At 49.8% G+C, this 26,124-nt stretch overlaps 4 protein-coding genes across 4 annotated transcripts; 2 read left to right on the top strand and 2 right to left on the bottom strand.

The window, feature by feature from the left end:
• Nucleotides 1-2,166: 2,166 nt before the first annotated feature.
• On the top strand, nucleotides 2,167-8,235 carry CREB3L4 (cAMP responsive element binding protein 3 like 4). The gene is made up of 9 exons (XM_087707651.1): nucleotides 2,167-2,337; nucleotides 2,494-2,689; nucleotides 3,054-3,166; nucleotides 3,901-3,991; nucleotides 4,208-4,364; nucleotides 5,266-5,334; nucleotides 6,119-6,203; nucleotides 6,282-6,378; nucleotides 7,371-8,235. The coding sequence occupies exons 1-9, from the start codon at nucleotides 2,167-2,169 to the stop codon at nucleotides 7,619-7,621; spliced, it is 1,230 nt and encodes a 409-aa protein (XP_087563777.1). The 3' UTR covers nucleotides 7,622-8,235.
• A 2,938-nt stretch (nucleotides 8,236-11,173) lies between these two features.
• On the top strand, nucleotides 11,174-12,953 carry LOC148048670 (cocaine- and amphetamine-regulated transcript protein-like). Its single transcript, XM_087705099.1, has 3 exons — nucleotides 11,174-11,551; nucleotides 12,348-12,431; nucleotides 12,819-12,953. Exons 1-3 carry the CDS (start codon nucleotides 11,423-11,425, stop codon nucleotides 12,924-12,926), a joined length of 321 nt encoding a protein of 106 aa, XP_087561225.1. The 5' UTR covers nucleotides 11,174-11,422; the 3' UTR covers nucleotides 12,927-12,953.
• Nucleotides 12,954-13,793: 840 nt separating this feature from the next.
• JTB (jumping translocation breakpoint) lies at nucleotides 13,794-17,500 on the bottom strand. The gene is made up of 5 exons (XM_014071263.2): nucleotides 17,396-17,500; nucleotides 16,592-16,632; nucleotides 16,111-16,196; nucleotides 15,407-15,486; nucleotides 13,794-14,349 (listed from the first exon to the last, which is right to left on the bottom strand). Exons 1-5 carry the CDS (start codon nucleotides 17,455-17,457, stop codon nucleotides 14,193-14,195), a joined length of 426 nt encoding a protein of 141 aa, XP_013926738.1. The 5' UTR covers nucleotides 17,458-17,500; the 3' UTR covers nucleotides 13,794-14,192.
• Nucleotides 17,501-18,853: 1,353 nt separating this feature from the next.
• On the bottom strand, nucleotides 18,854-25,682 carry RAB13 (RAB13, member RAS oncogene family). Its single transcript, XM_087705081.1, has 8 exons — nucleotides 25,396-25,682; nucleotides 24,564-24,624; nucleotides 23,790-23,850; nucleotides 22,317-22,394; nucleotides 20,859-20,948; nucleotides 20,665-20,730; nucleotides 20,372-20,422; nucleotides 18,854-19,634 (listed from the first exon to the last, which is right to left on the bottom strand). The coding sequence occupies exons 1-8, from the start codon at nucleotides 25,517-25,519 to the stop codon at nucleotides 19,563-19,565; spliced, it is 603 nt and encodes a 200-aa protein (XP_087561207.1). The 5' UTR covers nucleotides 25,520-25,682; the 3' UTR covers nucleotides 18,854-19,562.
• Between the last annotated feature and the right edge of the window lie 442 nt (nucleotides 25,683-26,124).

The raw sequence follows: 26,124 nt of genomic DNA on the forward strand, positions 1-26,124 counted from the left end.
CAGGCCAAGGAAGCCGAAAAAACGGGCCCTCAAAAGCCTCAAAAATAGGCCGAATAAAGCCTCAAAAACAGGCCAAGAAAAGTTTTAAAAAAAGGGCCGAAAAAAGCCTCAAAAGCGGATTTTAAAAAAGCCTGAAAAAGGGACGTACAGTGGCCAAAAATGGCTGTTGGGTGGGCGAGGCAAGGAGTGACTGGGAGGGGAGGGCGAGGGGTGGGGCCAGCCAGTGGTGGGATCACCCTACAGGGAGCCACAGCAGAGGGCCCAAAGAGCCGCATGTGGCTCCGGAGCCGCAGATGGCACCACACTTGCTCTAACCAGTTATACCACGTGTCCCAAATCAAATAGTATTCAGTTTCTCCTCTTTCTTTTATTTCCATTCTTAGCCTATCCGTCCCCGCACATTCTAGCATTTTTTTCTTTCTCACTCTTCCGTCGAATTAGAATTTTTATTGGAAATTGATATTTGGGGATTTACATCCCAGCCTATTGTGCCCTGGGGGGGAACCTAAGTGTGCAAACACACTTCCTTAGCCAGATTTTTTTTTCTTTGATAACGACCGTTCTGAGCCTCGGGGCAAAGTTTATGAATCCCCGGCCTTTATTTTTAGCCCTTTTCCATTGGCCGAAGTCTCGTGGGTTGGTCCCGGAAAGGCAGTTTCAGGATATTAAAGATCCTGGGTAGAGAAACAAGTTTTAAAAAATGTAAAAAAACAAATAAAGCCAACAACTTCCTTGTCGGAGGACAAATCGGCACATTGTTCTTCCTCGCCAACCCCACGTTGCAAAACGAGAAGGGCAAAGACCGGGGAGCGAAGGGTTAATTTTATTTTTTATTTTTTTTCCCTTCCCCCAAATCGCACCTCCAAAAGGAAGGTGTGGGGTTTTGTGTGTGTGTGTGTGTATGTCCTCAGAAGACAAATCTTAGTCCCTGGCCAATATTTGCAGAGTTGAAAAGTTTCGCAGCTTGGAGGATTTATGCCGGTTGTTTTTGGTGTTCCGGTGACTGCTTGCAAACTGATTTTTATTTATTGGGGGGGGGGAGGGAGGCTGTCTGGCATCCTGCAAGAAGGAAGCAAATTTGGCGATTCTGAATAAGGGCTTTGATCCAACCCGTTGCATCGTTTCATTGGACGTTATTTGGGATGCCGGTATCTGGTTCGGACTGAATGCCGGAGGCGGTGCAGAGATTAACCTTTTAAAAAATTCAGATTTTTTTTTAATCTTCAGAAGTTGTGAGTGCTTCGTTGCTGGAGGTTTTTGAAAAGAGACTGGACAGTGCTTGTCTGAAATGTGTAGATTCTCCTGCTTGAGTTAGGGGGCTGGACTAGAAGACCTCCAAGGTCCCTTCCAGCTCTGCTTTTTTTGTTATTTTGTTATTTTATTATTGTTATTCTGCTATTGTTATTCTGCTATTCATTTTCCTTCCTTCCTTCCTTTCTTCCTTCTCCATCACTGGAGGCTTTTAAGAAGAGACTGGAGAGCCATTTGTTTGAAATGGTCTAAATTCTCCTGCCTGAACACGGGGTTGGACTAGAAGACCTCCAAGGTCCCTTCTAGTTCTCTTATTCTGTTATTCTGCTACTTTCTTTCCTTCCTTCCTTCTCCACAACTGGAAGTTTTTAAGAAAAGATTGGGGAGCCATTTGTCTGAAATGGCATATAGATAGGGTTTCGTGCTTGAGCAGGGGGCTGGACTAGAAGACCTCCAAGGTCCCTTCCAGCTCTCTTATTCTGCTATTCTTTTTCCTTCCTTCCTTCCTTCCTTCCTTCCTTCCTTCCTTCCTTTCCTTCTCCATCACTGGAGGCTTTTAAGAAACTGGACAGTCCCTTCTCTGCAATAGCATAGGGATTCTGCTTGAGCAGGGGGTTGGACTAGAAGACCTCCAAGGTCCCTTCCAGCTCTGTTATTCTGCTATTCTCCTTCCTTCCTTCCTTCCTTCCTTCCTTCCTTCCTTCCTTCCTTCCTTCCTTCCTTCCTTCCTTCCTTCCTTCCTTCCTTCCTTCTCCATCACTGGAGGCTTTTAAGAGACTAGACAGTCCCTTCTCTGCAATAGCATAGGGATTCTGCTTGAGCAGGGGGTTGGACTAGAAGACCTCCAAGGTCCCTTCCCGGCTCTATTTTCATTCCGATTCTGACTTTTTGGAGGGGCTCCAGTCTTTTTATAAAATGGATTTTGACAGCACGGATGTTTTCAAAATTCTCTTCGACGGACCGGAGGATCCGAACTCCGGACCCAGCCTTGCTGCCGTAAACTCCAGCGTCCAAACCCACCTTCAAGATCATCCCTACGTCTCTCTTCCAAATAAACCCAGGAGCTGGCCGGCTGACCAGCTGCAGGTAAGACCCAGAATCTGGCCCTCGACGTCCGACATTCGTTTAGCGACGTTGGAGATACCCAAAAAGTCCTCGCACTTATGACGCAACGGGAAACAATTCATCCGTGGCTTTGTACCCTTTTTTGTGTCCCCTCGCTCAGCGTCTTCCTGACGACGACGACGCAGAAGAGCTTTGCAACTTCGGATCAACCCCAACAAAGTCTACCATCCCAGGAGCTCAACGGTGTCTCCGGAGAACATCGGTGACGTTTCCTCCAGTCTCGGACGAGCCCCCCTTCCTCACGACCCATCGCCCACCATCGTCCTGGAGGTCCTCTGCGATCCGGGGACCTTGGAAGACATCAACACTCTTGGTAAGCATCCGGCGTGCGGTGGGGGGAGAGAAACTTGCCTCAGTTTCCCTAAACAGCGAATTGGAAAGTTTAATCAGATTTAGGCCACAGGAGTTGAGCCAAAATCTAAATCACCTTTCCTTTCCTTTCCTTTCCTTCCTTCCTTTCTTCCTTCCTCCTTCTTCCCTCTTCCCTTCTTTCTTTCCTTCTTCCTCCTTCTTCCCTCTTCCCTTCTTTCTTTCTTTCCTTCCTCCTCCCTCCTTTCTTTTTTCCTTCCTTCCTTCCTTCCTTCCTTCCTTCCTTCCCTCCTTCCTGAAAATGAAAGTTTTACCAATGTTATCATATCAGCAACGTGGTTGATACTTGGGGGGGGGTTCTTTTCTAGGAAATTGGGGCTCCCCTGAAACCCACCCACCCATCTGCATTGCGAGCCAAGCATCGCTGGAATTTTTGGATGGGAGGTCCCGCTTAAACGCAGCCGAGATTCCCACGGAGCAGGTAAAATACGATCAAGGGGTAAATTAAAATATTCTGGCATACAATTTATGGATCTAGTCCAGTCATTGGTGATTTGAGCGCACAACAGTGGGTTAAAACTTGTTATTTTTCACACACACACACACACACACACACACACACACACAGACAAAAGTTTGCATCCGGAAACTCATGCCAAAGTTTAGCATTTCTTCAACTTGGCAACTTTAAGGCAGGTGGACTTCAACTCCCAGAATGCCTCAGTTGGGGAAAAAAATTGCAGCAGCCAATCTGTGTACGTGGGGGGCGGGTCCTGGCCTTGCAGGGTTCACTAGTGGCTTGGGCCATGGATTGGCCGTTCTTTCCTTCCAGCTCTATGTCCCGGAGGACTCTTTAATTGGGCCTGGCGGCTTTTTTTAATTAAAAAAAAAACAACAACTTCTGGGCGGGTCTAGAAAACTTTTTTTTCCAGGGAAGGCTCACGTGACCCTCAGCAGCCAATGGCGGCCGCGAAGCGTCCCGATTGGTACAGCGAGTGGCCCTGCAATTCCTTAGCTTCGCCACCGGGGGCCGCCATCGCTGGATTGCTTTCGGTTTCATTTTGCTGAAACTGGATTTTAATGGCTTTCAGAGGGCTTTCTCCTCCTCCCCATCATCCACATCCCCCCCCCCAGATCGGTCTCCAAGCCCCCCGAAATCCCCGGGATGGGTCATTCCTTCCTCCGCTCATCAGCTTCCCCCCGTAATACTTCCAGACCCCTGCCCCGTTCTTGACGGAGGAGGAGAGGCACCTTCTAAGCCAGGAGGGCGTCTTCCTGCACGATGTTCTACACCTTTCCCAGGTGGGTAGCTGGGCAAAGGGATGGAGAGACCCCCCCACCCACTTCCCCCCTGCCCGGGTAGCCTTCAAGCAGGAGGGAGGGTCGAACAGGCAGGACGACAGCCCTGCCAGGTAGGCCAGAGAGGAGACTAACCAGAGCAGAGGAGCTAACGGTACTTCAGGGGTAGGTCCTCGGTTTTAAACCACCTCAACAGAGCCCATAATTTCCACTCGCTGCTAAGCGAGGCGGTCGCGAAGGGAGTTTCGCCCTGTTTTGCAACCTTTCCCGCAGGCGGAAGAGCGAATCCTCAAGAAAATACGGAGGAAGATTCGAAACAAGCACTCGGCCCAAGACAGCCGTCGACGCAAAAAGGAATATTTGGATGGTCTGGAAAGCCGGTAAGAAATGAGGATGTTTGTTTTTTCCTACTGCATGAAGCAAACTCCTCATCCCGACAAAAAAACTCCTTTTATTGATTTGCTGTGAATTCTGCTCCTTCACATCCAACAAAGCCTTTCGAAGGAGGATTTACGGTCACAGACCTTATCTGGCTTGGAGAGCTGCTAGGCTGATATCTTAAAAACTTGTCCAGGAGCCTCGGAGAGTCACGAACCAATTAAGCGAACGAATGCTCTCCTGCAAGCTCCACTCCCCTTTCTTGTATATCCTCTGGGAGGGGCCATTCACCATCCACTGTGGGCTTCCTCCCAAGTCAACCCCTGTTCTTTAGCTCTTCCCTTCGTCTGGCAGCTCTGCGCATGCGCACACTGGAAACAGGCTCCAGCTGTTCTTCTGCCTCACTGATGTCTGACTCTGAAGGCAGCTGATAACTGGAATACGGCCCTCTCTGCCTCCGACACAAAGCCCTCGTCCGAGCCTTCCCCAGACTCCAGGACTGGCCCAGGTTCCTCCCCAACCCTCCTCACTGTCTGAATCGGCTGCCACCTCCGCTGGCCGCTGGCGAGCCACAACATACAGACGCAATCATGGTTAGGAGAGGATCCGTGGCTCTCCGAAACAGGATCTCTTCAGGATCCCGAATCCCCAGCCACAGGGAGATGCTGCTACTCCAATTCCCATCAGCCATGGCCCCTTAGCCGGGCCTTCTGGGAGTCATCGTCGGAGGTTCAAGAAACGAAAGGCCTCATGGCGATCGGAGGAGAGAGGGAAGGGGTGGAAAACTCCCATTTTCTCCCATCTGCCACAGCAGCTTGGGGTCTTGGGATGGGAACCGTAGTCCGGGCAAATTTCGGGAGTTGGGAAGGAGACCCCATGTTGGCTTGTCTGTTTGCTTCACAGGGTGGCTGCCTGCTCGGCACAGAACCAGGATCTCAAGAAAAAGGTCCAACAGTTGGAGAAGCACAAAGAGTGAGTTGGGGGCACTGGTTCCGCCCCCCCACGCTTTTCGGTCCATTCTTGGCTGCCCCCCCCAAGAATCCAGAGACGCTGACTGGGGAGGGGTGTGTGTGTCTCAGAACTAGATCTGCAATTTTACCAGGCGCAAAGTTTCTACTTCCAGAAGACAGTTTGAAGGGGGCTTCTTGGAAGTTGTCCCTCAAGTCAACACACGTCTTTCTTAGCCTCTGATCTTGTACTGGTAGACTGTTGCTAGAGAGGGAGGTTTCCTTCAGTCAATGCCTTCCATCATGTGTGCCATTAAAATAATCTTGGTTTGTGGGAGTGGATTTCTCCTTCCTTCCTTCAGTCCATCATCTTCTTTCCTTCCTTCAATCCATCATCTATCTTCCTTGCTTCCCTCTGTCTTCTTCCTTCCTTCCTTCCTTCTCTCAATCACCTTCCTTCCTTCCACCATCTTCCTTCCTTCTTTCCTTTCACCTATGATCTTTCTTCCTTCCTTCTATCATCTTCCTTCCTTCCTTCCTTCCTTCCTTCCTTCCTTCCTTCCTTCCTTCCTTCCTTCCTTCCTTCCTTCCCTTCCCTTCCCGAAACCTTTGAGTGAGACCAGAAGGGTTAAGACCGAAGAGGAAGACTGGGAAAAGACCTTCCTTGTTAGAACCTGGGAGTCCAGGATGCACCCCCGGCTCCAGACCCCACCTTCTCCGGGCCAGCCTCATGCCTGTGGCTGCGTCCCGGTCAGTGTCCAGGGCTCCTGTGGAGGGATGACCTTCCAAGCTTCCAACTTCTCTTGCAGGTCCCTTCTGGACCAGTTACAGAACCTCCAGGGTCTCCTCACCCAGACGTCCACCAAGGCCGCCCAGACCAGCACATGCCTCGTGGTAGGTGGCCTTCACTCTTTTGAGCACTGGGCCTCCGGGGTTCCCGCTCCCATCATCCCCGTCTCTTTCCCTCTCCAGATCCTCCTCGTCTCCTTCGGCCTTTTCATCTGGCCCACCTGGGCCTCGTTTTACGGTGCGTCCCAGGTCGGCGGAGGGAACCCCGAACCGTCAGGAGGTGAGTATCAGCGCCCCCTGCTTTTCGACGCCCGCCGTTCGAAGATAGCGTGCCTCTGGAAATGGAGGCTCCACTGAGCCCATCGTCCTTCGGTCTCGTCTGAAAAAAACACTAGTTTGCTGGTCCTGAATTGATCCTTCTCGTCCATATAAACCTGTCCAAAGGTGGCTAGAGAAGAATAGATTATTATATTATGGAATATGTAGAATGTATTGATTAGAATGGAATGATAATAAAAATGTATTACTAAAACACATATTAAAAATAGAATAGAATAGAATAATTATGGAATATGGAGTAGAATACATTGAATATAATATGTTGAATATAATATATTGAATATAATATATTGAATATATTGAATAGAATAGGATAGGATATTGAAATGAAGAATAGAATAGAATAGATTTAATGCTATAGAATAGAGTACAGTAAAGTAGAATAGAGTAGAATAAGAATATGGAGTAGATTTAATACTATAAAATAGAGAATAGAATAGAATGATAATAAAAATGTATTACTAAAACATATATTAAAAATAGAATTGAATTGAATTGAATAGAATATTATGGAATATGGAGTAGAATATATTGAATAGAATATATTGAATAGAATATATTGAATAGAATATTATGGAATATGGAGTAGAATATATTGAATAGAATATATTGAATAGAATAGGATAGGATATTGAAATGAAGAATAGAATAGAATAGAATTAATACTATAAAATAGATTAGAGTACAGTAAAGTAGAATAGAATAGAATATAGAAATTCAAGTAAAGCAGAATAGAGAACAGGACAGGATAGAAAATATAATAATATGCAGAGTACAGAACAGAAAATATTATAAAATAGAGTAGAATATAAAGTACAAACTATTATATAGAATTGAAAACAATATAGAATAGAAAATATTAAAGAATAGAGAATTGAATTGAGGAGAATTGGAAAAGGCCCCCATTTTAACACTCCGCGTCTTCTCCACCAGTCCTTTCCCGAAATATCTTGACCCAAAAGGAAGCTTCTGAGCCGGGGACACCATCCGCCGCCCGTCATCTAGAAGTGCCCCTCGTTCAAGCGGAATTGCGCCCGGAACTCCGTACCACCCGCGTCGGCGAGGACGTGAAAAACCTCCCTGTGGTGGGAGAGACAGCCGAGGAGGCAGGATCTGAACCCCAGATCCAACCGAAGGATCGTCGGCGAGGAAAGGCCACCAGGCCCGACCTCGACGAGATATGAGACATCCCGGCAAAAATGAACTGCAACGTTTTGCGTCTGGGAAGCTTTACGTTCCGAAACAAACAGCAAAGGGTACCCCAGAGCATGTGCAAAGGGCCTTCCCCCCCACTGCCAAAAAGCAGCAGTCAATCCGAGGGACAGTGCCGGCTGCCTGAAACCCAAAGCGATTCCTTTGCCAAGCCAGATTATCGGAGTTTTCTTTAACAAGATTTGTTGAGCCAGAAGAGAAAAAGACGTCTCCTCCAGGATTCCCATTTCTCCGAATCTTTTATCCCTCTCAAAACCGTCTCAGACATCGGGCGCGGGGTTCAAGGAGTACAGCTCAGTGGTTTGAAACACGCCGGACAATAATACCCACGTCAACTCATAAAGTTGCCATGGTGAGGAAAGCGGGAGGGGGGAGTGCATTTCACGGATATTTTCGGCTAGAGTTGGATCTCGGATTACTTCAGCAGACTTGTGAGGGGTTCGTTGGGGGAATGTGATTTACGACACAGAGGGGAGGGAAGGAAGCTGAGTAAAGTTCCGCTAGAATCCCAACGAGGCTCAGATCTGATTGCAAAGCGGTATTGCCAAAATGGGGCTCCTAATAAATGACAGGGTTTCTTTTGAAACTTGGCTGGAGGCTCATGAATTAATTTCAGAAACCTGACAACCCAGCAGTGGTATTGCCAAAATGGGGCTCCTAATAAATGACGGGGTTTCTTTTGAAACTTGGCTGGAGGCTCATGAATTAATTTCGGAAACCTGACAACCCAGCAGTGGTATTGCCAAAATGGGGCTCCTAATAAATGACGGGGTTTCTTTTGAAACTTGGCTCGAGGCTCATGAATTAATTAATTTCGGAAACCTGACCACCCAGCAGTGTCAGGGTGGACGAGACTGGGACTTGTAGTCCGCGGGAGGGTTGAGGAGTCAAAATTTTCCCCAAAGAATGGAGGTTGAAAATCATTCACGGGATTTCGTTTTCTTCTTTTAATGAATTCCGTTCGTTCTTCGCTGGCTCTTGTCTTCTCGTCAATCGGATTCTCTCCCGTGTCGTCGTCGTCCCCCCAACCCCCCTCCCCACCTCCGACAGAAAGCAAATTATCCTGCTTGGAAACAAAGGAGTTTAATTAACAGAAGCCGAACGTCGCCGGAGGCTTCCTACGCCCGCTTCAAACCTTTCTCGATCCTGCAGGTTCATTTTCCCAAGAAACCTCATTAGATGGAGCTGCAATTCCGGAGTGGCTCTTCCATCCGATCTCCTGCCGGCGGGGGGATTTTTCACGCCAGGAAACTTTCCATCCTCAAAAATTCAATTTATAAACGGTTGCTTTAGGGAAATGCAAGCGTAAAACAGGGCGGTGAATCCGTTCAACCAGATTTCGAGAGAAAGGGCTTTGAAACCTCCGTCTCCTTCCTTCCCCTCCTGCCTCCCGCTTCAAATGATCTTCTCGGAAAGAAAGTCCTTGCCACACGGCCATAAACCGAGCCCAAAGTTTCCGCTGCTAAGCGAGACGTTCGAACGTTGCTCTCTTTCCGCGGTCGTTAAGGGAATCGCTGCAGTTGTTAAGTTTAGTCACTCCTGCTTCCTCTCTTCTTTCTTCCTTCTTCTTCCCCTCCTCTCCCTCTTCCCCTCCTCCTCCTCCCTCCTTTTCTTATTTTTCTTCTTCTACTTCCTTCTTCCTCCTCCTCCCTCCTTTCCACCTTCCTTTTTCTCCTCCTCCTCATTCTTCTTCCACTTCCTTCCTCCTCCTCCTCCTCCTTCTTCTCCTCTTCCTCTCTTCTTCCTTCCTTTTTTCTTTTCCTCCTTCCTCCTCTTTCTTCCTTTTTTCTTCCTCCTCCTCCTCCCTCTTCCTTCCTTCTCCCCCTCGCCCTTCTCCGCTTTCCCCTCCTTCCTCTTTCTCCTCCTTTTCTTCTTCTTCCTTCCTTTTTTCTTTCCTCCTTCCTCCTCTTTCTTCCTTTTTTCTTCCTCCTCCTCCTTCCTCTTCCTTCCTTCTCCCCCTCGCCCTTCTCCGCTTTCCCCTCCTTCCTCTTCCTCCTCCTTTTCTTCTTCTTCCTCCCTTTTTTCTTCTCCTTCCCCTCCTCCTCCTCGGTCCTTCTCCTCCTCCTCCTCCTCCTCCTCCTCCTCCTTCCCCTCCTCCTCTTCCTCCTCCTCCATCCTCCTTCGAAAGACAGCACAGTAGGAATGAACCTATATCTCAAGCCAAGAAAGATTGAAATTGAAGATTTACAAGAATGGCTGGCCGGACATCTTCCAATTCATGACCAAGTTTTCCTGGAGGCCATCAAGGCTTCTTCCACTCCGACAGGTCTTAGAAAAATTAATTCCTGTAAGGCAGATCTCCTTTTCTTACAAACGTTCCCCAGTCCCCAGACAACGTCCAGAATTATAAACACGGTGTATTTTTCCTCCTCTTTTTTATTCTGTCGCCGAATTTGCCAAACGAGATTAAATACATCCAGTAGATGCAGCTCCTGGCAAGGGGGAAAATGTCCTTATCCGTCCGGGACAGTTCAGGAAGGCAACTCCTAAATCGAGCCAGCTTCCAACGCTTCCTTGCAGCAAGCTAAACCCCAATCCTCGACTTTACGACAGCAACAGAGCACAGCGTTGTCTGTTGCTCAGCGAGACATTTGAGTTTCCGCCTCGTTTTACCAACTTTCTGCGCTACGGCACTTCGGCGAATCGCCGCGGCCGGTAAGCGAGCCACGCAGTCGTTCAGAGAATACGGCTTTCCCCCCTCGACTCGGCTGGTCAGAAGGTGGCAAAAGGGGATCGCGGGAGACACGCCCCTGGACGCTGCGACCGTCGTAAACAGGAGCCGAGCGTCCGAATTTTGATCGTGTGCGACTGCGGCGGGGGGGGGAGACGACACACACACTACGATGATCAAATCAAATCTTTATCACATTTGTAGGCCAGCGCAACCCAACACGTTCCAATGGGGGCGGGATAAATCAAGCCTCCCTCTCCAGGAGCAGTCTACCGCTCTCGAAACCCTGCTCTCCTTTCCCCTCCGCTTGGCGTTTTTTTTACCGTATTCCTTCACCACCTCTTTCTCTCTCGCCCGCTCGGGGATCAGCGTTCCCTCCCTCCCTCCCTCCCTCCTCCTCCCGCAATTTTCTCGGCCAGAGATGAAAGAGAAAAAGTGAACGACAAGAACAAGAAAAAAAGAAAAACTCGCAGAGCTGGCTTTCTGAGGCCAATTAATGCTGAAGCTTTGATGAATGCTAATAATTAATCCGCCCAAAAATAGTCGGGATATATTAGCGGTGCCCATCAAAAGCCAAGCTTTATTGGATGAATTACTCAGTTCCGGCCCGGCGGGATATTTATTCGTCCAGAGAGACGGATGAATCAAAGCCAATGGTGTTAATTTTTCAGCGCTGCCAAATTGCAAATGCATATTAAAAAAAAAAACCCTAGAGAAATGCGTGATTGGCAGCCCACAGCCACCCACAACTCCCCCCCCCCACACACACACCATCCAGCTTCGAAAATCTGGGGCACGGCGAAACCACTCGCTTGCCCATCATCCTTGGCTGGTTGGCCTCCTTCCCATCCCTGCCAGGAGCCCAAATCCCTAGGAAACCGGGTTTAAGGGGATTCAGTCTTCCGCGCTTAAACACCCCCCCCCTTCCCTCTCTCTCCGTCCCCGGGGAGGCGGGCGTGGGCTGCCGGAGGAACGGTGCAGGATACACTTTCTTGCGTGAAGCAGGCGAAGAACATTTCGGTTTCAGCACCGCGGACAGCTCCCGTCGGTGCTGAGACGTTGCTCTCCCTGTGGATTTGGCCCCCGGGGGGAGACGCCAACCATGATTGGGGTCCGTTGGGTCATTGTGACCCTTCTCTGCCTCTTCTTCATGGTCCGGGGAGGACCGGCTGACCAAGGGACATCGGTACTGCCGCTGAAACACACACACCCAGGGCATCAGAAGGAGCTGGTGAGTAACCCAGGATCGGTAGCCGGATGGAGGGCTAGGATGGATACATAGCATGGATCGCTCCAGAGGGCAAGGAAACACAGCAGGGAACCTGGCTTGTCATTGTCGGTGTCCGTTCCCACATGCATAAAACGAGGAACGGTGCCCGAAAACAAGATAAAGGGGGAACAGACCACCATTAAGCCAGCATGCGTCCACGGGCAGGGCTGCACAGCCACAGGAGACAGGTCAAGCCTTCCGCCCTCTGGGTAAGCAGCTAGGCAGGGGATGATGGGTGCTGTAATCCAGAGTTTCCCAAGAGTAGTGTTGATTTGATTATTCCAATCCGTTTTTAGCAATTAGGATAATTGTTTTTTTGTAAAACCGGAAAATATTTCATTTTCTCGTTATTAATCGAGCGGCGATAAACTTCAGAGAGTGTGAATCAAAGACCCGGAGAGATTTTATTCTTTTTTTTTAGCAGCAAAGACCCCTTCCCAAACTCGGAAAATAAGACACCCCGCCCCTGGGGGGAGTGGGGAGGGGGTCACCACAGCCCATTACCCCCCCCCCGCCTCTGTCGAGCCCGTTACGCAGCAGGGAAGCAATAATTCCGGTTTGCCAACCTTTGATTTCGGGAGCCCTGCAGTTTAAGGACTTCGTTGCCTTTCGTGAACCGGGGAAGGGAGGGAGGCTGAGTGGAGCCTCCAGGTTTAGAGGCAGTCTACCTGGTCTCACTTTTTTAGAGAAAAGGAGGAGGGGCAGGAAACAGACATTACCAATATATATATATTTGCCACTTTTTGATTCCTTCCAGCTGGACGAACTGCAGGAAGTGCTGGAGAAACTGCAGCATAAGAAAGTCTCAGCTTGGGAGAAGAAATTCAACCAAGTGCCCAAGGTATATTTGGGGAATGGCGGGGTGGGGAGGACACAATTTAAGTTGGGGGGGCATCCACGCGACTTTTCCCTCCTTCTGGGAAGGACGTCCTTGCCCGCAATCCCGATAGGTAAGATCCGAGCACGACAGAACCGGATTCCCGGAATCTTTCATTCTCGCAGGCTAAACGCCAGAGGTCATTTAGCCTGACCCCCGCCCGTTCGGCCCCGGGTCCTAGCTGTTTTCCCGAATTGTTCCGCTTGAGTTTTAAGGAAGAGAATGGAGCGTCTTGGTCGTGCAAAGAGCAAAAAGGACTCAAGAAAAGTGGGGGGGGGGTTACACAGACTGGGGGAGCGGGAGGGGGGGAAAAGACAGGGGATTGACCCTCCCCCCCCTCTTCCCTTCCAGTGCTCCTTCGGCGACCCCTGCGCCATCCGGAAAGGCCCCCGCATAGGCAAACTCTGCGACTGTCCCCGGAGAGCCAGCTGCAACGCTTTCCTTCTCAAATGCTTGTGAGCTGCGGCGTACGCATGAGCCCTCCCGCCGCACACCGTCGTGTTCTGCTTCTCTGCAATCTGTCAGCTCTGGGGTGGGGTGGGGTAGGGGTACAAGGAGAGCTTGAGTCGCTGCCTCCCCTTTGCTGGGATCCTGGAGCCGGGCTTTGGGAGGAATAAAAGGAGTCTTCCTGAGCATGTCTAGAGTGTATTTTCTTCTGGCCGGGAGAGGATTTCAGAACCGAGGGTGGAAAAGTTTGGATTATTATTATTATTATTTTTTGAGTTTGTTCCTGTCTGGGCTGGGCCTGAATTTTGATTTTGGGGGTGATTCTTAAATCTGATACTTGATACACAGATGACTTAGCCTCTGGAAACAAATACTCTTGTCTGTCTGTGTGTGTTCCAGCATAACTCTGGAATGCTTGGCCCGTTAAGGAGAGCGAGCGCGGCGTCCTAGAGCGTCAATTGTTTCTGACGTCAGTCCCTTCGCAGCTTCCTCTGGAAAGCCAGCCATGACGTTCGCCCTCCAGTGGCCCAATAGTCTTCATCAGCTTTTAACGGCCCCCTAATCCCTTGCAGGGTGGAGTTTCGGCAAATGAATGGAGCTAGACTGGCCGGATGCTCCTCCTGTTGCCAGAGCGGAGTTCTATTCGGCAGATATATTCTCAGTGTACCTAGAGAGAGAAATATCTGCCTCTACCTAGGATTGAACTCACAAACCTCCGGATTGTGAGGCCAGAACTCCGCCTCTAGGCCACCGCGCACCACCCCTGAAATATTACTTCCGTGTCGCTTCAAATATGGCGTTAAACGTTGCTCGATTCTCAACCCACAAGAAATCCTTCACAGGCTTCCCCCCCCCCCAAAAAAAATCACAACCCGCAACTTCAAAACAACCCCCAATCCCGGGGTGCAGACGCTCAAGGGAAGCTACCTTTAATCATAAGGGGGAGAAAAGATATTCGGGGTTCGTACGAGGGACGAAAGAGACTCCTGTCCCCTTCGTACGACGCATTTCCAGCAGCCGCGAGGCTCACCACGACGACAACGGGCGGAAGTTCCCAGCCGGGAAGCCAGTTCGAATTGAATGATTTCAAAACGGCCAGAGATGAAGGATCAGGAAGCGGGGGTGCCCCCCCCCCATGTACTGGTCCGTGGGAGGGGGGAGTGCAGCTGAAAGCGGGAGGGGGATTCCGAACAAGGGGGAGGCAAGACTTACACTGCTCCTCCCTGCGGCTAAACAAAAGTCTCGCTCCGTCCCGCTCCATTCCGCCCGAAACCAACCCTAAATCGATTCGATCTGCTTCCTCACTTTCTCCAAGGCTTTTCCGTCGAGCACCCGCTGGCGGAAGACCACCAGAAGGGCAAAAACGCCGGCGGCTCCCAGCATGGCACCTTCAAACCTCCAGAAAGCCCGGGTCTCCATTTCCAAAGAGCGGCAACTGCGGGGAGAAAAGGGCCGAGGTCACAGCAGCTCCGCCAAGGGGGAGGAAACCCGGAGCAAGGGGGCTGGACTAGAGGACCTCCCGGGTCCCTGCCGAGCCAAGGATGCCGAGATAGAGGGGATCCTGGACTCCGGACTGCTAATGAGATTTGTATCACAGCCATGGGGAGGCATGTTGTGTATTGGGAGGGGGGGACCCCAAAAATCCAAAAATCCTACTTGTAAATTAATTGTCAGACAGTAGAGGTGGCTAAGAGAGGTGGACTTCAACTCCCAGAATCCCCCATTTAAGAGAGGTGGAATTTAACTCCCAGAATCCTCCATTTAAGAGGGATGGACTTCAACTCCCAGAATCCCCGAACCAGCATGCTTAAAGCGGGATGGACTTCAACTCCCAGAATCCCCCATTTAAGAGAGGTGGACTTCAACTCTCAGAATCCCCCATTTAAGAGACGTGGAATTTAACTCCCAGAATCCCCCATTTAAGAGGAATGGACTTCAACTCCCAGAATCCCTGAACCAGCATGCTTAAAGCGGGATGGACTTCAACTCCCAGAATCCCCCATTTAAGAGAGGTGGAATTTAACTCCCAGAATCCCCCATTTAAGAGAGGTGGAATTTAACTCCCAGAATCCCCCATTTAAGAGGAATGGACTTCAACTCCCAGAATCCCCGAACCAGAATGCTTAAAGCGGGATGGACTTCAACTCCCAGAATCCCCCATTTAAGAGGTGGAATTTAACTCCCAGAATCCTCCATTTAAGAGGGATGGACTTCAACTCCCAGAATCCCCCATTTAAGAGGTGGAATTTAACTCCCAGAATCCTCCATTTAAGAGGGATGGACTTCAACTCCCAGAATCCCCCATTTAGGAGAGGTGGACTTCAACTCCCAGAATCCCCCATTTAAGAGGGGTGCACTTCAACTCCCAGAATCCCCCAGCTAGCACGCTTTAAAACATAAGACGTATGGCTGGGGAATTCTGGGAGTTGAAGTCCGCCCCTCTTAAAGACAATTGCCAAGGTCGAGAAATGGATCCCAAGCGCATCACCCACCTCTTGAATTCGCCCTTCTTGGAGACCCCGCAGTTGATTTGCTCAACAAAACCTGTGACGCCGCATTCCGACATGGTTTTCTACAAGCGAGAAGAGACATGTTGTAAAAAATGGGCCGTCCTCATCTTACAACCAATTTGTTTAGTGACCGAACTTACTGAACGGCCCTGAAAAAAGTGACTTATGACCATTTTTCACATCTTTATGACCATTGCGGCATCCCCCCGAGTTCCCGTAGATCAAAATTTGGACTCAGGGGCAACCGATTCGTATTTATGACAGTCGCCAGGGTGTGTGTGTGTGTACGTGTGTGTTTATGTGGTCATGTGATCCTCTTTTGTGATATTCTGACTAGCAAATTCAAGGTGGAAGCCGGATTCATTTAATAACCGTGTTGCTAACTTCACGACTGCAGCGTTTCGTTTAACAACTGTGGCAAGGAACCTGGAGCAAAGCTCACTTAACGAAGGACATTTTGGGCCCAATGGGGTCGTACATCGAGGACTAACGGCCGTCCCAAGAGGAGGCCCGTAGCTTCTCTGTATGGATTGGATTTTCGTGAATCGTGGATTGTCGCCTTCCCGAAACGATGATCAAGCGAGGCACACAATTCAGACACAACAAGAGCGTTCACCCTTTGCCCCCCCCCTGAACCCCTGCCAAGGTATCCCCCTTCCCCAAAATTCACCCCAAACCCCACTTACAATCTGAAAACTCGTGCAAGGGGAGCACTCCGTCGTAACCACGAAATCCTCCCTCCGCCAACACGGAGTAGTGCCCGTCAGGCTCGCTGCGGGAAAACGGGACAATGGAGTGAGAATAGCCCACACGCCCCCTTTTTTTGGGGGGGGAGGTATGTCGAGACCCCCTACCCCCAGGGATGGCTAACCTTGTTGGCCCCTGCGTATGCGCCCCCCCCCACACCCAGATTTGGCTTCCAGGTTGGTGCAGGAGGATTTCCTGGCCCAAAACTGAGTAGGAAATGGGGATGCACGTGTCCTCCCCCCCCCCCCCCGTATAGGCGCCTCTCCCCCGCTGAGTATGCGTGGCAGAGATCTGAAGACCAGCTGGCCAGCGGGAGCTGGGCTGGGGCGATGGCTGGTGCGCCCGCAGAGAAGGCCACAGGTTCATCGTCACGGCCGTACCCCGGGGCCTCCCGGTCGGTGCCGAGTGCGAAATGCTTACCGGGTGCTTTGGCATCGTTCTCGGCGAGTCCCTCGGCTGACCTTCGAGAGGGCGAAAAGAGAGGGGGGGGATTCAGCTGCATTGCAAGGAAGAAGTGGGGGGGGCAGCCCCATTCCGGACCCCCGAAGGGGATGGATGGACTGATTCATTAATTCAATTTATGTGGCAAATTAATTAAATTAATTGAAATTAAATTAATTAAAAATAAAGTTAAAATAATTAAAAGTAAAATTAAAATAATTAAAAGTGAAAGCAAAATTAATTTGAAATTGAAATTAAATTAATTAAAATTAAATAAATTAAAGTAATATTAAAATTAAAGTAATATTAAAATTAAAGTAATATTAAAATTAAAGTAATATTAAAATTAAAGTAATATTAAAATTAAAGTAAAATTAAAATTAAAACACTCCATCCTCCCCATATTTTGGCAGGAACCCCCTTTTTTTTGCCCCCTAATTTAGCAGCATTAAATATAATTTAAATTTCAAGGGAAGCCTCTGGCAGGTGGGTGGGCTGGACTACCCCACCCATCATCCCCAGCCAGCAAGCAAAGGCGCAGAGAGGGCCTAGAAAGGGGTTCAACACCCCCCCTTTGCCCCCCCACCCCACCCAAGGGTTGTACTACACCTCTCATCCTCCCCCTCCCCATTGGCCCTGCGCACCATGGGAGTTGTAGTCCAACCCAGGAGCAGCTGGCTGGGGAGCATTGGCCCTCAAGGAAGAGGCTCCCCCCACCACCACCTCCTAAAACGGTTCCCTCTCTGGTTCCACCCTCCCACGCACCCACCAGGAGCCCCTTACCGCGAAGGGGCGACCACCAACCCCAAAAGCGCCCCCAGCGCCAGGCGCCACCTGGGCCCCATCCTCGGCAGGCACTTCCGCCTCACTCGCCCGGTGCATTCTGGGAAGGGGGGGAAACGGGAGGCGCTTCTGCGCGCGCGCGCGCGAGTGGAGTGGGGGGGAGACGAATCTTGCAAAGGGCTCAGTCCGTTTGGTTGCGACGAGGCACTTCGGGTCTTCGGTTGCAGGCTGGAGAAAGAGGACGGACAATATATTCCTATCTATCTATCTATCTATCTATCTATCTATCTATCTATCTATCTATCTATCTATCTATCTATCTATAACTCTCTGTCTGTCTATCTATCTATCATCTATCTCTACCTATCTATCTTATCTATTTCATATCTGTCCATCTATCCATTGTATCCTGTCTGTCTGTCCATCTATCTATTCTATCTATCTATATACCTATCTATCTATCTATCTATCTATCTATCTATCTATCTATCTATCTATCTATCTATCATCTATACACTATTTTTCTATGATACATCTGTCTGTCTGTCTATCAATCAACCTACCTACCTACATATTCATCCATCTGTGTCTATCTTCTATATCTATCTTTATATCTTTATATCCATCCATGTCTTATCTTTTATATCTATATTCTATATCTTTATATCTACCTACCTATCTCATCTATCATCTATGCACTATTTTTCTATCTGATACATCTGTTTGTCAATCAATCAATCTACCTACCTACCTATTCATCCATCCATGTCTATCTTCTATATCTTTATCTATATCTTTCTATCCATCCATGTCTTATCTTTTATATCTATATTCTATATCTTTATCTCTCTCTCCCTCTCCCCTCCCTCCCTATCTATCTATCTACCTATCTCATCTATCTATCCATCCATCTTCCATATCTATCTATCTATCTATCTCTATCTGTCTATCTGTTTATCTTGTATCTATCATTATATTTATATCTGTCTGTCTGTCTGTCTATCTATCTATCTATCTATCTATCTATCTCTATCTATCTGTCTATCTGTTTATCTTGTATCTATCTTTATATTTATATCTGTCTGTCTGTCTGTCTGTCTGTCTGTCTGTCTGTCTGTCTATCTATCTATCTATCTATCTATCTATCTATCTATACCATGTACTAAAAACTCATCTTCAGAGAGATGGATATAGATATTTTATTATTATTATTATTATTCTCCTGCCTCTATTCCTTTTGTAAGTAATTCAAAATCTCAAACCTACCATAATACTCCTCCTCCCCCCTATTTTCCCATAACACCCACTCTGCTTGGTGGGTTGGAATATGAGTGGCCCCTCCCTTTCTGTGCAAGGGGTCGGGACAGAAGGACCCCCCCCCCCTGGCTGTTTCTCCCTCCCTTTTGCCTCCCTCCCCTCCCAGAATCCAGAAAATGACTTTTCAACACACACCGGATCTTCGGAAAAAAACTGCAAATATTTAATCGTCTTCGCAGATTTAGAAAAGGCAAATTGGTCCTCCAACATACGACGGGTTCTTTCTGGGTGCCATATTCCAGGTTTCCACCCATCCAAAGTGCAGAGAATCCCAGCAGACAGAAATACATATATGTACATTTATATACTTTTTTTTTTTTTAAAAAGGAGGTTTTTTTTCTCCTCCTGCTGAGTTCTGGTTCTTTCCTATCAGTGTTAAAGGTGCTGTGGAGCTTCAGGGCGTGGCATTTTTCTATTTTAACAACTTTTTAAAGATGGGGGGGGGGGTTTCCAATTCCCCAGAATTCCCCAGCTAGCAAGGCTAGGCGTTGAAGTTCGCCGATCTTTAAAGTTGCAAACTTTGACAAACTTCGCCCCAAAACATCTGGCGAATGCAGAGATTTGGGAGGGGGGGCATCTCCAGTTATTAACGCCCCCTCCCCAATTTTTCAACCTCTCCTTCAGCTCTGGGACACCCCCCCCTCCCTCACCAAACTCCCCCTTCCTTTCCTGCAAAAAATTAAACTGCCGAATGGGAAAAGAGAAAGGAGGAGAAGGAGTTGTGGAAAGTGTCTCCCAAGTCCTGCCAGGGTCCAGCCTGAAATAACTCGGAGAGTCTCGAGGGGGGGAGGGGAGAACCAGCCCCACCCGAGCGGAATGGCCTTGATAGGAGAGGAGCATTTCCTAGCGGTTACAGCAAAGAGCACTTGGAGCTGGGTTTTGGTGCGGCTTTCAATTCCAGGGGTCTCTTGGGGAGCTGAGCCTGGAAGAAGAAGGAAAAGGCATTGCAGAGTGAGGGCCTGGTTGAACACAGATAGAGGGGGAAGGAGGAGGAAGAGGAGATAAAGAGGAAGGAGGAGGTGATTATGGACGAAGGGAAAGAGTGGGAAGAGGAGAAAAAAGAAGAGGGGGAAGAAGAAAATGATGAAGGTGATGGAGGAGGAGAAAAAATAGGAGGAGGGGGGAGGGAAAAGGATGAGGAAGGAGAAAGAAGAAAGGAGGAGAGTGAAGAGGAGGAAGAGAAAGAAGAAGGAAGGAGAAAAAAGAAAGAGGACTGGGAAGAGGAGGAGGAAGAAGAAAATGATGGAGGTTATGGAGAAGAAAGAATAGAGGAGGAGGAAGAAGAGAAGGAGGAAAGAGGAGAAGAGAGGGAAAGGAGGAGGAGGAAGGAGAAAGAAGAAAGGAAAGTGAAGAGGAGGAAGAAGAAGGAAGGAGGAAAAAAACAGAGGAGTGGGAAGAGGAGGAGGAAGAAGAAAATGATGGAGGTTATGGAGAAGAAAGAATAGAGGAGGAGGAGGAAGAAGAGAAGGAGGAGGAAGGAGAAAGGAGGAGAAGAGAGGGAAAGGAGGAGGAGGAAGGAGAAAGGAGGTGGAGGAGGGGAAAAACAAAAAAAACAGAAGGAAAAAGAGAAAGAAAGAGGAGGGGAATGAGGAGGAGGAGGAAGGGGAGGGATTGGATCCCATTTTACCAGCTGTTCCCTCCCCACTTGGCGACTCTCACCGATTTCTTGACCGATTTGAGCAGAATGTCGCGAGCCAAAGTATTGAAGGCCTAAAGTGGAGGAGAGAAAACAAATCAACGGGTTTGGGCCGTTTACTCCTTGGAGAAGCCACCCCTACGCTTCCCCAGAAGGCCCCCCGGGGTCCCCAACCCAGCTACCCAAAGCTGCCTCGTCTCCTGCCGCCCAGAGGCGATGGCCCGGGGGGGGGGGCTGGAAGCCCAAAGAGGGTCCTTGTGCCTCTCTGTGTGTTTGGGGTGGGGGAGGGTCCCCAGGCCACGCAGACCCCCCTCACCTCCTCCACGTTCAAGCTGGACTTCGCGCTGGTCTCGAAGAACCTGATCCCGTGCTCCCTGCACAGCTGCCGGGAAGGAAGTTGGGGGGTCAAAGCCAAGGGCCACCCTGAAAGACCGCCAGCTGCAGTCTGCACATGCACACAGCCGCCCCCCACCCCACCCCCTGGAAACTCCTCCCCCCCCCCCGATATACCTTCTCGGCTTGGTCCCTGGAGACTTTGCGCTTCATCTCCATGTCACACTTGTTCCCCAGCAGGAGGCGCTCCACGCCAGCTGAGGCATTCTGGGAAAAGGGAACGAAAAGAAACGAAAGGGAAGGGAACGAAAGGGAAGGAGGGAAAAGAGAGAAGGAAGGAAGGAAAAGATGGAGGGAGGGAATGATGGAAGGAAGGAAAAGATGGAGGGAGGGAATGATGGAAGGAAAAGAGGGAGGGAGGGAATGGAAAGGAAGGAAAAGAGGGAGGGAGGGAATGATGGAAGGAAGGAAAAGAGGGAGGGAATGATGGAAGGAAGGAAAAGAGTGAGGGAGGGAATGATGGAAGGAAGGAAAAGAGGGAGGGAGGGAATGATGGAAGGAAGGAAAAGAGGGAGGGAGGGAGGGAATGATGGAAGGAAGGAAAAGATGGAGGGAGGGAATGATGGAAGGAAGGAAGGAAAATATGGAGGGGGAATGATGGAAGGAAGGAAAAGATGGAGGGAGGGAAGGAATGATGGAAGGAAGGAAAAGATGGAGGGAGGGAATGATGGAAGGAAGGAAAAGATGGAGGGGGAGGGAATGATGGAAGGAAGGAAAAGATGGAGGGGGAGGGAATGATGGAAGGAAGGATAGAAGGAAGAAAAGGAAGGAAGGAAAAGATGGAGGGAGGGAAAGGAAGGATAGAAGGAAGAAAAGAAGGAAAAGAAGGAAGGAATGATGGGAGGGAGAGAGGGAAGGAAGGAAGGCAAGATGGAAGGAAGGAAGGAGGGAGGGAGGGAAGGAGAAAGAACCATTTAGTCTGGATCCGAGAAATGGACATCCCACTCTCTTTTGGGGAGGTGATATTTAACAAGAGCGGAGGTGGCGCAGTGGTTAGAGTGCAGCACTGCAGGCCACTTCAGCTGACTGCTAGCTGCAGTTCGGCAGTTCAAATCTCACCGGCTCAAAGGTTGACTCAGCCTTCCATCCTTCCGAGGTGGGTAAAATGAGGACCCAGACTGTGGGGGCGATATGCTGACTCTGTAAACCGCTTAGAGAGGGCTGAAAGCCCTAGGAAGCGGTATATAACTGCTTTTGCTATTGCTATTTTCACACCGCCCGTAAATCAAACAACCATCCTACTTTAGTAAATATTGACTAATTTATTCCCTTCCCTTTCTCTCTTTTGGTCTAATTTCCCTCCGTTCCAGGGGCTGTTCTAGGTTTGCGCCACCAGAGGGCAGCTCTTGGCCATCGTTGGCTTGTTCTTGTCAACCCGGATCTCAAGCAAGATGATGGATGGGAAAACAGGATGGGGATGAGGTGGGAGGGGGTCTATGGGGGGGGGGGAGCTGGAGGGGGGGGGTGTCCCATTGGCTGCAGAGAGTCTCTTCCCTCCCCCCCCCACCCGCCCACAAGCTGGTCCCCTGCTGAAATCTCACCCGGCCCCCTCCAAGCCCCCTATTTCGCACTCACCTCCTTGATGCTCTTCATCCAGTTCTGAATGTTCTCGAAGGATTTGTCATCCGTGATGTCGTAGACCAGGATAATTCCCTAGGGAAGAATTGGGGGTGGGTCCGTGGGGAGGGGGGTCTTTGGGCCTCCCCCCCCTCCTTGATGGGACCGAAGTGGGAAGTGTCACCCGATCCATGATCCATCAGCTGCTTCTTCCTTCCTCTTTCCCTCCCCTCCCTTCTTCCTCTTCGATCCGACGCCTTTCTCACCCGGGACACGTTGGACGATAAAGGGGGTGGGATTTTTTTATTTTTATTTTAATCCGTTTAATAAGAGCAAATCTTTATATTTGGGAGAAATCCCAGATGGGTTCCCCCCCCCTGTTATGCGCCCGGCAGGGAACCCAATGTAGAATAGTATAACAGAGTTGGAGGGGGATTTGGAGATCCTCTAGTCCAACCCCCTGCTCAGGAAGGAAGGAAGGAAGGAGGGAGGGAAGGAAGGAAGGAAGGAAGGAAGGAAGGAAGGAAGGAAGGAAGGAAGGAAGGAAGGAAGGAATGAAGGAAGGAAAGCAGAATAACAAGAGTTGGAAGGGACCTTGGAGGTCTTTTAGTCCAACCCCCTGCTCAGAAAGGAAGGAAGGAAGAAAAGAGGGAGGGAGGAAGGATAGCAGAATAACAGAGTTGGAAGGGACCTTGGAGGTCTTCTAGATGAACCGCCTGCTCAGGAAGGAAGGAAGGAAGGAAGGAAGGAAGGAAGGAGGGAAGGAAAGGAGGAAGGAAGGAAGGAAGGAAGGAGGGAGGGAGGGAAGGAAAGAAGGAAGGAGGGAAGGAAAGAAGGAAGGAGGGAAGGAAAGAAGGGAGGAGGGAAGGAAAGAAGGAAGGAAAGAAGGAAGGAAGGAGGGAAGGAAAGAAGGAAGGAAGGAAAGAAGGATGGAAGGAAGGAGGGAAGGAAAGAGGGAAGGAGGGAAGGAAAGAAGGAAGGAGGGAAGGAAGGAAAGAAGGAAGGAAGGAGGGAAGAAGGAAGGATAGCAGAATAACAGTTGGAAGGGACCTTGGAGGTCTTCTAGATGAACCGCCTGCTCAGGAAGGAAGGAAGGAAGGAAGGAAAGAAGGAAGGAAGGAGGGAAGGAAAGAAGGAAGGAAGGACAGAAGAATGAAGGAAGGAGGGAAGGAAGGAAAGAAGGAAGGAAAGAAGGAGGGAAGGAAAGAAGGAAGGAAAGAAGGAAGGAGGGAAGGAAAGAAGGAAGGACGTATAGCAGAATAACAGTTGGAAGGGACCTTGGAGGTCTTCTAGACCAACCCTCTGCTGAGGCAATTTCAGACAATTGTCTGAATTGTTTTATTTTAATTGTAGGGAAACACATCTGGATCTGGCTTGTATTTTTTCCTTCTGGGGCTCCCCAAAATCTCCCAGGGGCTACTCAATTTGGGATGGTGCCCCTCACCCTTCCAAGTGGGGGGGGGTTTCCCCAAGGGGTGGCATCCCCCTTACCATGGCTCCTCGGTAGTAGGCGGTGGTGATGGTCTTGAACCTTTCCTGCCCCGCCGTGTCCCTGCAATGAACGATGGTCTTTTTTTTTAAATAAAAAAAAATCAGTTCCCCTCGTCACTAAAAAAGTGACTTCCCACACAGATCCTCGCACTTATGACGGCGAGAATCACCTGATCGCCCTCCACGCCCATTTCCAAATGAGCAAAATCAATGGGGGGGGGGGGAGAAGCCCGATTCGACTTCGCAACCAGAGGATTCCCTTAAGAACGGCAGCGAGAGAGGCTTAAACGCCGTCATCAAATGGGAGGCGACTCGCTTAATGGCTGCCTTGCTCACCGACGGAAATCCTGCTCCCGATTCCCATCCTAAGTTGAGGACTAGTTTGAGTGCAAATTTGGCAAATTGCATAATCGCAGCCTCTCTCCTCCCCCCCCGCATCCGAAATTTGCCGATACGCTGGACTCTAACCCCCATCATGCACAGCTAACTCCCTAACCCATGTGCCTCCCCCAGCCCCTTCTGCTTGGAGGGGGCTCCTGCAATTAAAACCCCCGTTTTCATCCAGCTGCAGATCTTTCCCCAAAATAATATTTCTTCTTTTTTTTCCCTCCTTCCTCTCTTTTGCAAACATTTTTACGGATTTTTGCAGCTGTCACTAAGAGTCCCGCTTCCCCCCCCCTTTTGACTCCTTAACCCATAATCCACCTCCCTTCTCCACAATTCACCCCCCCACACACACACAGAGGAAATCTGCACGTTCTCAGAAGCACTCACCAAACTTGCAATTTAATCCTTTTACCCTCTACTTCCACCGTCCGGATTTTGAAATCGATGCCTGCAATGGGGGGAGAAAAAACCCGGAATTTGTCCTTACTCACAGTTTACACCAGGTTTACTTCGCCGGCAATCCCCGCATTCAATTTGGGGGTCTCCAATCCTTTTTTTGTGGGAGGGGAGAGGTGAGTAGGGACCCATTTCCCAGCCTATGGATTGAACTTCGACCTTGGTGGGGGCTCTGAGCCCTGAAAGGTCCCTCCTCAAGCTTCACCAAGATTCTAGTCCTCGTGGAGTTTGGATTTCTTTTATTATTATTTCTCCCGCCACCCCCCCCAAAAAATGGAACCAAAATTGGGACATTTCTTTTGACCTTTTCTTCCCTGGTCTTAAATACTCCTCTGAAGTGGGGGGGTCTGTAGTATTTTCCACGCACCCCCTCTTTTGGGACCCCGAGAATGGATGAGCCACACCCCAAAAGTCTCAATTCCCCCCCCCCAAAAAATCAACTTCTCATCACTCCAATCATTGTAAAGATTGGATGGGAGGGGGAACGGACGACCGCAGATCGCCCCCCCAACTCCCTTCCCAGCAGGGTTCTCCCCCTTTTCCCGACCCCCATCATCCACAGCCCCAAGGGTGGGATAGGGGGACGTACTGGGGGTCCGGTTTTGGGGGGTGGAAAGACACACACAGACACACCCCGAGATGTGACGGAGTGGAGAAGGACTCACAGGAGTCCCTCCCTGGGATCCTGCTCTTATGTGGGTTGGGGGGGCAAGGAGGGTCAGGGGTCAGGGGTGGGGGGTCTCCGCAGAAGCCCCCTCCTCACCGATGGTGCTGATGTAGGTGCCGCTGAAGCTGTCCTCGGAGAAGCGGATGATGAGACAGGTCTTGCCCACCCCGCTGTCCCCGATCAGGAGGAGTTTGAAGAGGTGGTCGTAAGATTTGGCCATTTTTGGGGAGGGGGTCTCGCCCCTCTCCTCCCTGCTGGGGGGTGGGCTGGGATCTCCTGGAAAGAAAAGAAGGGGGGAAAAAGAAAGAAAAGAAAAGAAAGGAAGCGGAGAATCCAGCTGGGAAGAAACTTTGGCGAAGGAGGGGCTGGGCTTCTGCCCTCCTCTTCCTCCTCTTCCTCCTCCTCCGCCAAGGACGCCCAGACCCCTCCCTCCCCCCTCCCCAAAATGGGCAGGGAAGCAGCCCCCCCCCTCTCTCTCTCTCCAAGGCAGACTTGAGTCAGAGAGGGAGGAGATCCCTGGGGATTCATTCCTTTCCTTCCCAAAGGAGAGGGAGGGGGAGAGAGAAGGGCGCCTCTGAGCATGGACAGAGGGCCTTCCTCCGCCAGAGGGGGGGAGGGAGGGAGGGAGGGAGGGAGGGGGAGGGGAGAGGGAGCCTTTGCGCAAAGCATCCAGTTTTTTTCCCCCCCCATCCTTGTTTTGCAAGGGAGGATTTAAAAAATGCAAAATTTCAGGGGTGATTTTTTTTTTAAAGGAGGGTTTCTATTGCTATCGATCCTCGGGATTGATCAATATTATTGATCAATGTTGTTTTATTTAAATGATGA

The sequence above is a fragment of the Thamnophis sirtalis genome, unplaced genomic scaffold (assembly GCF_051295495.1).
Source record: "Thamnophis sirtalis isolate CommonGarterSnake01/CBP01778 unplaced genomic scaffold, rThaSir2_p1.2 scaffold_2, whole genome shotgun sequence".
Lineage (NCBI taxonomy): Eukaryota > Metazoa > Chordata > Lepidosauria > Squamata > Natricidae > Thamnophis > Thamnophis sirtalis.

What these genes read in the sequence shown, in the direction of transcription:
- RAB13 (XM_087705081.1), bottom strand. Translation starts at nt 25,519, where the DNA reads ATGGCCAAATCTTACGACCACCTCTTCAAACTCCTCCTGATCGGGGAC. An exon ending in CACCTACATCAGCACCATCG is followed by an intron (nt 24,625 to 25,395) that starts GTGAGGAGGGGG and finishes CCCCCATTGCAG; the next exon opens with GCATCGATTTCAAAATCCGG. An exon ending in GGATGAAGAGCATCAAGGAG is followed by an intron (nt 20,949 to 22,316) that starts GTGAGTGCGAAA and finishes CCCTTTTCCCAG; the next exon opens with AATGCCTCAGCTGGCGTGGA.
- CREB3L4 (XM_087707651.1), top strand. Translation starts at nt 2,167, where the DNA reads ATGGATTTTGACAGCACGGATGTTTTCAAAATTCTCTTCGACGGACCG. An exon ending in TCTACACCTTTCCCAGGTGG is followed by an intron (nt 3,992 to 4,207) that starts GTAGCTGGGCAA and finishes CTCGCTGCTAAG; the next exon opens with CGAGGCGGTCGCGAAGGGAG. An exon ending in GAACCCCGAACCGTCAGGAG is followed by an intron (nt 6,379 to 7,370) that starts GTGAGTATCAGC and finishes CTTCTCCACCAG; the next exon opens with TCCTTTCCCGAAATATCTTG.
- LOC148048670 (XM_087705099.1), top strand. Translation starts at nt 11,423, where the DNA reads ATGATTGGGGTCCGTTGGGTCATTGTGACCCTTCTCTGCCTCTTCTTC. An exon ending in CAGGGCATCAGAAGGAGCTG is followed by an intron (nt 11,552 to 12,347) that starts GTGAGTAACCCA and finishes GATTCCTTCCAG; the next exon opens with CTGGACGAACTGCAGGAAGT. An exon ending in AATTCAACCAAGTGCCCAAG is followed by an intron (nt 12,432 to 12,818) that starts GTATATTTGGGG and finishes CTTCCCTTCCAG; the next exon opens with TGCTCCTTCGGCGACCCCTG.
- JTB (XM_014071263.2), bottom strand. Translation starts at nt 17,457, where the DNA reads ATGGGGCCCAGGTGGCGCCTGGCGCTGGGGGCGCTTTTGGGGTTGGTG. An exon ending in TTGGTGGTCGCCCCTTCGCG is followed by an intron (nt 16,633 to 17,395) that starts GTAAGGGGCTCC and finishes GCCCTCTCGAAG; the next exon opens with GTCAGCCGAGGGACTCGCCG. An exon ending in CTTGCACGAGTTTTCAGATT is followed by an intron (nt 15,487 to 16,110) that starts GTAAGTGGGGTT and finishes TCTCGCTTGTAG; the next exon opens with AAAACCATGTCGGAATGCGG.